Raw genomic sequence first — 10,895 nt, 5'->3', positions numbered from 1 at the left:
TATACAGGTTACCTGGGCACTGAAAAAAATCACTGTATTTCTTGAAGTAAAATACTGCTTTTGAAAAATTCAATATATTGTTCTAACCCACGACACTGGCTCTGTATTTCTGCATGTAGAGAAATATGTTTACACTTGTGCTATTTACCTAGTTGCTTTTCCAGAGTAGATTAAAACATACAGACAAATAAGCATTCTACTAATACACAAATATATGACTTTATGTATTTAAAAGATTCTTGAAATACAAAAAAAAAACCTCGGTTCCTGAAAGTAGCCAAAAGGACATCATTTAGTTTCAGACATGAGGAAAGATATTTCAATGTCTAAATGGGATTTTGGAATGGTAGATCCTAGTAAGGGTAAGAAGTGTTCATGCCTGTGTTTCCAGTTCTTGACTGTGGTAAAAAGAATAGCTGACAACATAGATATTTTCTAAGTCAAAGGCTGCCTCTTTGCTCTCTGCATGCACTAGAAAGAATGTTAGATACTGCTTTTTGTGAGCTTTCCCTATAAACTTGGCACAGTGAGTTACCAGCTGTACCCTAACTCTTCAGCTTCATATGCTTGTTCAGATTTGCCAGCATCCATGTAACTGTGGTTATTTGTCCTTTTCTCTCAGGAAAACACCATGCTTTATGTGAGTTAGTCATTCATTTTATACCCTAGATGAATTCAAGATGAAAAAAGTTTTATCCTAGCAAAGCAGAGGATTTTTTTAATTGAATTGGAAGCAAGAAAGAAAATGCAAGTTATCAGTGTACCTGATACCAGTCTCCTGTCCTAGCTGCTATGTAAGGATTCTCAAATAAATACAATAGCTAAGGGTTAACGCCGAAGAACTCCATCTCTAGGATGCTGTCATTTAGATTAAGACCAAATTCAGGATCCCTCTTGTGCCAGTTTATTGAGATTCTACTACAATGATTTGGATCTACAAAGTGGCTCTTGGAAGCTGCATTCTTTTTCTTCCCCTCCCTGCCCTCCTTTCTTTCTTTTGCCTTCCTTCCCTATGAATTTACGGAAATTATTGTATTCGAATATCTGACTAGTTCTGAGAAGACAAGGGAAACACTGTTCAGGGTTATGTCACTGGAATTTACAAGGCTTTTCTGAAATACTGATTTCTCCCACCATGTGAATGAACCCTTCTGCTTAAGACATTCATTGATGTGCCATCTGACTTCTTGTCTGAGGCAGCACGGACTTGCATTATGATTATTTTGGCCTCACAATAATTCAGAACTTCTGTGTTGCAGCACATATCATCAGTAGAATGTTGTGACAGTCTCACAATGCCAGACACATTGTGTTACCTTTTTTCTTTTCATCTTTTTTAGCTCCGGAGACATCCTCCTGGCTCATCGGGGATGATGTCAGCTAATCTACATTCCTATCAAAAGAGGTCTTTGTTGGAGATACCTGACAGTGGGCTGGGTGAGGAACAGAGTGCTACCATCTCTCCCTCCAATGGAGTAGACAGAAGAACAACAACGCTATACAATCATTTCACATCAAAGAATGATGAAAATAGGTAAACTGAATAGAGTATTTATGCACCTCATATTACATTGGTACAAGTCCCCCCCTTGAGGGGGGGGTGAGAAAATAATTTCATATGCACAGAATGCTTGGTGACTGCTTTATTCCTTCTTTGTGGTTCTGATTACATTCAGTTGTCTTGATGGGTGGGCCTCTATCTTCTGGCAGAATCCTTCAATCTTCCCCTTTTATATGCACAAGCAAATTGTAGCTGCACATTTAATGCATCCAGTGTACTGAAACTGTTTATCAGTGTATCACAGTTACCAATGACTAAACTATCAATTTAAAACCGATTTGGTTTTAAAAGAAGTGTTTGAATATATATGTAGTCATTTGGGGGGATTTTATATATCACCAGTACTCATGTTATGGAATCACGTGCCATTTGTATTTTCTGTACCTTTCAGATCTTTTGAAGGTACGTTGTACAAAAGAGGAGCTTTACTAAAAGGCTGGAAACCTCGCTGGTTTGTGCTGGATGTGACAAAACACCAGGTAAAACCTTTTCAGATAATGGATGTGTTTATTACTAGTTTGATGCTTTTTTTTACTTACTGGATTTGTCTAGACTGATTTTTACAAATAATACTAATGATGATGAGTTTCAGACACGATGTATGTGTTATATCACTGTAGACCATGTATCTGTGTTTATCTTGTGTATCTTGTAGCTGATACAGCATTCTGAATGGACATAGGTGTTTTAGTATTTTGGGGGGTTTAAAACATTGATAACCGTTTATCATATAATGATAAAAGACTTCTTGGACTGAAAGTTATGCATTATTGTTTGGGCCTAAACATTTTTTGCCTGCTTCATACCTCAGGGAAAAAAAAAGCCAAGTAGTGCCTGAGAATATTCTCTGGGCACTGTGGTATACAAGTAATTTTTTAAAGCACTGCTAACTCTAGAATGTCATTAAACACTTAAGTGGCGAGCATAATTGGCCCTATAATATGGCCTCTTTAGTTTCCAAAAGAACTGAAAACTCTTTCTGAACTAGAAAGTGAAAAATTTAGAAGGTGCAGTTGGGAAGCTGAGAGCAATGTGGTAACTGATGGCAAGTTTAATTCAGGCATTCATGTTGAAACTCTAGTAGTTCCTGTGTGCTCAGTGTGTATTTTACAGCCTCAAGATCTTTGCCATGAGCATTTTTATTTGCTAGAAAAAAGGGATGATATACTCTGGAAAATCATCATCTGAATTGCTTCAGCAGAAAATCTATTTACATCACTGGATTTTTAGTGTTTTTCTGTAACCTGTGTTTGAGAAAGCTGGCCTGGAATCTCTGTATGAAAGTCTTTTCCCATATGGAGAACAGGATCACAGATCGCTCTGAAATGAATTTGAGTTTTTTAAATGACGTAAAATGAGTTAAAATTTCATCTCAAATCTGTATTTCTGAAAGTCCTGAAATGCCAAGTTCCTGATAGAACAGTAATTTCAGGTGCCATATACAGAGCTATTTTAGATTAGTCATAGTGACATAAATTTAGTATCAGAAGTATCCATAAATATTCTGACAAATCACTGAACAGCAAGGAACGCTCAAAACAAAGGCGATAAGTTGCTCTAAATATTTTAACCAGATTACAGTGTATGCCAGAATTCTGCAGTGGAAATCTGTAGTCTCGTGTACTTTAAATAATGTTGGGTCGTCAGGCATAATCGTTATTGAGCCAAATATTCCACACAGTGTGGGTTGTAACCTCTGAGACTCATGTATGCCACTGTTTAAAAACAGCAATTTATTGTAATCAATACACTTAAAAAATACATAAGATAAAGACAGTATCTAATTAATGTTTTTAAATGCTAATTGAGGGTTTCTAGATTAGTATTGTAAAATACTAACAAATGTGCTGATTATAATTATCCTTCCTGATGTACAGGAGGAAAGGTTCATTTTGCAGAAGGAAGAAATACTTTAACACTTTTTGTATATCCAAATAGCCTCCTGAGTATCATAGATGTAGGTGTAATACAGGTCAGTCTTCATTGGAATTCTGTTTTTTGACCTTTGCTGTGAAGGCTTGTTTTACTTTTTTGCATCAGTTTATGGTATTTTATGGTGGGCTTTTTTCCTCTTGAAAAGCAAGTATCAGATTTTTCTCTTCTGGAACTTGTTTGCATATTGAAACTCAGTTTACAGAGTGGTTAACATTCATATCAAAGTATCTTTGCAAGGAGAAAAAAAAAGCTTCATTCAACCACTAACTGCAGTATAGAAAAATGTAAGTTTTCTATGTAGTTTATAATTATCTGCAATTATGCTTGAATTTTTGCTGATCATTTTAAATTTGTGAAATATAGAGAGTGTCTTCTGTTAACTCCTGGCTGAAGTAAAGCTTTTACGTTAGTTTCAATGTACTGAGCAGTGAAGAGGTGGTTTCTGTTAGAAAAACTGGTAAGGTATGCTGAGTCCTAAAGACCAGGTTCTGCTTTAGCCTGTGCATGCCTTCTGCCCAGGAGTAATGCATGGCTATTGGAAGCTTCTCCGCTCTGAAACTGCTGACAAAATGCTCCTCCCCACCTCCATGTCTGCACAGGAGTGGGTGGTGGAGACTTCGCCATTGCTCTGAGAGGTCAAATACATAGAGGACTGGCCAATTAAGGGCTATCACCAGGCTCACCATTTTATATCTACAAAAACTGTGGTTTCTGTCAGTTGTGTCTTAGAAATGCCCCATGTCTGATGTCCTCGGGTCTTAATAATGCTTGTGCCTCCCGCCCTTACCCCTCCATGCCCCAAGGTTGCATCCAGGAAAGGGAAAGTAGTAGTAAAAGGTCCGTCTGAATAGCATGTTTGGATTTTTTTTTTTCTCTTGTGGTCTAGCTGCGATACTATGATTCTGGTGAGGATACAAGCTGTAAGGGACACATCGACCTCGCAGAAGTAGAAACTGTGATTCCTGCTTCGCCAACAATTGGAGCCCCAAAACATGCAAGTGAAAAGGCATTTTTTGATGTAAGTATATCTGGTCTTTACTTGCTCTTTACATGAAAATTTCTTCCCTGGGGGTGTTTAACCTACTACGTTCAGTCCTGCTGGAAGGTGTGAGCTGGGGAGGAGCTATCACGCCAGCTCAAGACAAAAAGTTTTTACACAGCTAGCATCCGGCCCTCGCTCTGAATAGCAGTTCAGAAAATGTTACAGTCAGACCAATTAAATACACTGAGTATTGCAGTTTAAAGCTTGCAAGTTTCTTGTTGTTTTGTGTTGATGTATTCATCTTCATGCTCTTCTCTTTCCTTTGCAGTTGAAGACAAATAAACGTGTGTATAATTTTTGTGCCCAAGATGCACAGAGTGCTCAACAATGGATGGATAGGATCCAGAGTTGCATTTCAGATGCTTAGAAAGGAAAAATGTTCTATAATAAAAGACACGTTTAAAGCACCTCTTCCTGTAAGAAGCTAAGTTCTGAAATGTTACTGACAGACAACCAGCCTTCCTTTCGTTACAGTCATAACAGTTCATAATATGCTAAAGTTCCTTTTTGGTTTAATAATCATAACCACTGTAACTTCTATTTTTTTTTTTTTTCCCTGCAGGGAGGACTTTGAAAAATAATAATTAATTTATCCTGAATTTCCAATTTCTTCAGTACAATTCCTAGCTATAAAATGGGCTGTATTTGCACTATCATCTAACCCTGGCTTTCTCATTTCAGAGCTGTTCTGTTAGGAAACCTGTCCAAAGGAAATTGTAGAAATTTTCCCTCCAATAGGAAGTGTATTTGCACTCTCTTCATACTTTTAAACAGAATGTTTTTATTTCCAAGCTAGTCATGAGTAAGAGGGGACATGTCTACAATTCCTAGAAATAAATGAATGAATGAAGCTTGTAAGTCCTTTGACATACCTATATCAGGTTGCCAGTGTTTATAGACTGTTGATACTTTTACAGACCAAAAAGTGAAATTGCCCAATACAAGACTTTCAAGTGTCTTCTCAGTGTGCAGGTCATTCTCTGAACTTAGGCTCTACTGAGTGCTTCTGCAATGTTTTTATGGAGCTTCACATTCTAAAGATTATCTGAAGATCATAGCACTTTTATTTTAGGTTCTGTTTGCAATTACAGTGGGATAAATGAAAGAAAACTGGCTGACATTATCCAGGAGAAACAGAACACAACAAACTAGGAATTCAGTAGAAGAAAGATCTGTTATGTGTGAGTTGTATATGTTAATTTATGTGCTGTTCTGCTCACTGTAAAATAAATAACAAACATAATGCACTAAACAATGAAGCAAGCACTTGCACTGAAATCTTAAAAATGCAGACATTTTGCAGACAGAGGTAAGTTATTTATAGCAGAACAATACTAGCTAGTTAACAACATTTACTGATATTAAATATGTACATAATCAAGTTTGATGTGTCGTGATTTGATACTTTTTAAACATTTTTTGCACATGGATTGGAAGACTGTTTATAGATTTTTACATTTGATAAAATTGTGTTGGTTCAGCTTAAAATCCCGGTGAAACATTTTTAATAGCCCCAAATCAGTATAAATTTCAGTCTACAAATATTGATGACATTGAGTGGAATATGTAGGTAATTAAGCCATTGTTTTTATTTTGAAATGTTAATATGTTAAATAGCACACTAATATTACAAAGGGTTTGTATATATGATTCACTATTTTCGCATTTTTCCAGACGTTCCGCTTGTAATTTAATGTCAGCCTAACCAAACTGACTATACTTACAAGATTTTTCAGTTATTAAATTGTTTGTGGTTTTTTTTATAACTAATGTCTTTTGTCAGAAAGGAACATAAATTTCTCACCATACACAATAGGAAATGCAGCTGTTTTTAATGCATTTGCAGTTTCAAAACAAAAATATGAAGGATTTTTCTAGCATTTTTCAATTGACAAATTTCCACCTGTGACAATGGTGTTTGCACATTTGTATTTTTCTTTGTATATGAAGTACTTTTATATGTACTTTGTAAAATACTGATCCTGTTCTTAGGTTATATGAAAATATACATACCACTGCTTATTTTGTAACTAGTTAATTTTAACTCTTGTATGTTATGTGATATATGTATGCTAACTGTCTTGTAATAAATACACTTCTTAAGGAAAAGTAAAACCTTTCCTTTTACTGTAAAAGAGAAGAAAGCAAGACCCACATGTTGAAACATTTCCACAGGCACAAGACAAATCCTTACTTACTCTGTATTAAGAATAGTGTGGGTGTATTAAAAACCATGTGGTTTTCTGTATACTTGTAAATATTCTTACATACAAGTTGCACTTGAGCATCCTTAACTCAAACACTTGTCAACAGTTACACTAAAAACTGAAGAAATCAGAATTTAAAGCAAAATTATCATTCTAACAAGTCTCAAAGTATAGCCTTTACTAAAAGGCTAAAGACATATAATTTTCATACTAAGTCATTGAATAATGATGTTAAATACATACTTTTTTAAAAAGAATCCTCTATGGTATCACAACATAAATCAACTGCATACTTTCACCCTGAAATGTATCTCACTCGTTTATATCACCTTATGCAAAAATGGTCTAGCTGAGAAGAAATAAAATACTTGAGAAATGACAATGTCTTAGGTGAGAATGTTGCATCTAAATTGAATTACTGAGTGTAGTGGGGGATAGCAGGGTTAAAATGGAAAGGGAATGTGTGACAGAGGTAGGGGACCTGTGACAGTTCTTGGATGCCGTGGTGCTTAGATGATAAGGATTGCATATTGAGCTTGGCATGGATGCTAATGTTGCCTTAAATGTTGATCTCAATTTTCAGTGTCTGTATTGATGGAAAATGGACTTGAGCAACTTAACTTAAAAATATCCAAATAAAAGCTGAAATACGATATATGATATTTGTGGTGTTTATGTAAGAAAAATACAGAGGAATGGTAATCGTAAGCTTTTAGTGTGAAGACACAAAGTTTGCAGTGTCCTTGAGGGTCTCTTCAGTACACAATGGAGATTGAAACAGACGTAGAGTAAGCATGGGGAAGTTAGCGTAGAATAAGCTACAAGGTTAGTCACTGTGTTTGAGTTGTGGCAGTAGAGGTGGAGAACTAGGAACAGAAACTTTGCTTGGGAAAAATTCTGTGTACAAAGGGATCCATCTTCATAGTGTGACATTTTTTCAGAAAAAGGAAGTCATCCAGGAGTTGGGGATGAGGTAAACATGTGCTCCCTCTGTTGTGTTGTATCACTGTTCCCATACTCTGTATCGTAACATTCCTACTGTAGATAAGAGTATTATCAAGGGCTTTACATATGGGAAGAAGATTCCTTGCTGTTCTCTCTGTTGAGTAATGAAATGCCTGCATAGTAGGTAACAGGATGAACTGAGTTTGAGTTGTTACTGGTGTATTACGTTAGCAATTCCTCTTTCCCATCTAACATACAAGTATCTTCTATAAAAGTCCTTAACTTTTGATGGAACTAGTATACTAAATAATAAAATACTTAGCATGCCACATGTGTGGGTCATTGGTTATGTAATAATACACAAACAGCTAACAGACCCAGGAACAAATGTTCAAAACTTTGTATCACATCCCACACACATTATTTGTATCTGATATTTTGTGAATTGCAGACATAACAAAAATGTAGTGATCTTGTCCAAATACTGTCATTTTGCCTTTTCATCCTGTAATATTCTTGGAGTAGGTCTAAGTGGCTACACCACATTTCTCATTTTTCATATTTGTGATCATCCAAATATTTTCTCTGTTCATGATTATCCTGTGGTTGCTTTGGGGAGTCAGAAAACTGAAATGAATCTACCAGTTCCTCAGTTATGCTGAAGTTCATGCCGAGTATCACTGTTGCACCTAGTTTCTCAGGTTTTGTCTGTATTTGATTGGTTTCTTCTCAAAGTTTGGCTGCTTTGCAAGCCAAGGACAATATTAGCATCCACATTCCCATTTAGGAGATTTTCATCTTTGATTTTTTTCACACAGAGCTTTTTCTTGATTGATTGTCAACTAAGGATGCTGCGAGTTCATTATTGTTTCCTCTCTTTACTTACAAGGCCAACTAGCCTCTCAAAGGAAAGGATTACTAATACAAATATTGTTGATAAGAATTGTTTTGGTGGGGTTTTCTTGCATAATACAAAAGCTCCAAGGACTACTTTTACATTTTTTTGATTTTTCTGCTGTAGACCTTTCCAGTCTAAGCTCCTGTGTCTTTTCACCCAAAAGAGACTCTTTGGTTCTTTAATTCACTACTCTTAAAGATTGTAAGAGCAACTAAATTAAGTGTAATCAACTACGGCTACCATCTTTATCCAGAATCACACTCCAGTAATGAAAACCCAGCTACTGCCTTCCCTTCTTACCACTGACAGTTACGGAAGTTTCTCCTTCATCAGAAGACTGCCCATCGAGAGCTGAAGGGACCCAGCACTGATGTCATTTCTCGTCTCGCAAGCAACTATGGAATAAACACAGCTTTAGTTGAGATTGTCATAATGCTCACCTGAGTCATTCCTGAGAAGACAAGGAGTCTTTCTTAAACTGAGATACCTGGTTTCACATGTGGTCTCTGTATGTTACTCCTAGAAAGTTCTCAAAACCCGTTCTTAGAGCAAAATATAAAATCTGTGGTTTTAAGGCAGACTCTCCAACATAATTTATTTGTTTATACCTTGATCTCTGTGCAAACCCTACAAACCGAAGATGTGCTAGTGACAGCTGAATTGTAATTCCAGATTGCTAGTGATATCTACCCAAAATACTGTCTTACTTGTTTCACGGAAGTCTAATCTGATTGATCTCTGCTTCTCAAAAATATTCCTCATTGTTAACATCCAGTGGGAAATTAAATTTTGTCCAGTTTCAGGTTTTATCATATCTCAAGCTTCTTCCTTTCTCTTCAGACGTGGCTTACATGACAGTTAGCACGTTTATGAATAGGAAATGTTGCTTGATTGTGGCAAGTTGACTGTTGCTAATGTCCATTGTCTGCTCTTTGGAAAAGATGTTTTCTTATGTGTCTTCTAGGAGATTCTTAGAGAGCCTATACTTTTATCTGTGAAATAAGCAATAATAGCAGATAGAATTAGTTAGACTAAAAGGACCAAAGTATTATCCTGGAAGGAGATATGAAGGTGGTAGTTGTTTCAAATATGGAATGGTACTTCTTCTGCCCCTCATAGTCACCTAGAAAAACCTGAGGCATAGTCTTGGTTTAAAGTTGTATTTGTTGATGACTTATTTATCAGTGTATATTGACAAAATAACAATGTATACATTGCTTTTTAATGAATTTCACTGTTTCACTCACTAAGGATTCTTATGTTTAAAATTCACTCAGCCTGTCACCAAACAGGACCTCCAAAACCTGTAGTGTCCCTTTGTGTTAGAAATCTCCATTAATTGTCCGAATTTTATACTAGGTACAACATCCCTGTTTAATGATGAACAGATGAGACTGCTTTGATTTTAACACCCAGGGTGAGTGTTCTGTGCAAATGCTTTCTCAAGAAGGAGAAATTAGCAAGTTGCTCAAGAAATGAGCATCACACTGACAGCACTGAAGGCTCTGCCAGGTTACACTGGCTAAGGACTGTCTTCATTAGTAGTACCAGTGAGTTCAAAATTCTATTCACATCAAGACCTCCAGTAAGTTGAAAATAGAAGTTCATAAAATTGTATATAATTGTGAATTAAGCTCAATGTAGTAAGCTGTAGTACAGGTAAAATCGCTCATGTTTAAATGCTTACATGTTCAGGGTTTGCATATGTTGCATTGGTTTTGTGCCACCAAAATTGTTCAGACTTTGATTTTTATTTCTGCTGTGCTCAGATTAGCACTGGCAGATATTTTAATGCAATAGTTGAAGCAAATGCTTACCCTAATATTTTAAATCAAAAGTACTTAACATATGTTTAGTGTAAAGCATTCAGTTCTTCGTAGAGTTTCATGCGGGCAAATTATTTAGGATTAGAATTTTGAAAAATAGCACTGGAGATTTGGTGATGGAATTACCATTGAATTTTGATGAAGTTGGACAGCCTGTTTCTCTGAGATACCTATAAGATATTTTTCTCTATGATATTCTTTTTAAATTTTCAAGGAACTTTTATTTCAAATATCCAGCTTGCTCCTAGTGCCTCCTGAATTAGTGTGTCAGTAACTCACATATTTGTTTTAAAGTGAAAGTTTAAAAAACACTTCTGCTTTCCTTACTTTACTCAAAACAGCTAGTTTTCTTCATCTTTAGAACTGTTTTCTGACAAGAAGTAGTCAAAATTCTAGTCAAAATTAACTTGGCTTCTTCCACTTCAGACTCCTGACTCAACAGAAACCTTGCAGTAAGTTTCCTTTCATGGTATGAGTATGT

The 10,895-nt window shown here is 36.0% G+C and overlaps 1 protein-coding gene across 1 annotated transcript in view; it reads left to right on the top strand.

Moving 5' to 3' along the window:
- LOC104516181 (myotubularin-related protein 13-like) overlaps window positions 1–5,367 on the top strand; it is a gene marked incomplete at its 5' end in the record, with an annotated part of 37,557 nt that extends 32,190 nt beyond the window's left edge. The window contains 4 exons of the mRNA XM_010160422.1: window positions 1,341–1,534; window positions 1,953–2,040; window positions 4,383–4,514; window positions 4,807–5,367. Of these exons, the coding sequence (XP_010158724.1) occupies window positions 1,341–1,534; window positions 1,953–2,040; window positions 4,383–4,514; window positions 4,807–4,905 (513 nt within the window). The remainder of the gene's footprint in view (window positions 1–1,340; window positions 1,535–1,952; window positions 2,041–4,382; window positions 4,515–4,806) is intronic.
- Window positions 5,368–10,895: the final 5,528 nt, after the last annotated feature.

This window comes from Eurypyga helias, unplaced genomic scaffold, assembly GCF_000690775.1.
Source record: "Eurypyga helias isolate BGI_N326 unplaced genomic scaffold, ASM69077v1 scaffold33491, whole genome shotgun sequence".
NCBI lineage: Eukaryota > Metazoa > Chordata > Aves > Eurypygiformes > Eurypygidae > Eurypyga > Eurypyga helias.
Note: the sequence above shows the minus strand (reverse complement) of the source record. Positions and strands in the feature narration are given on the sequence as shown.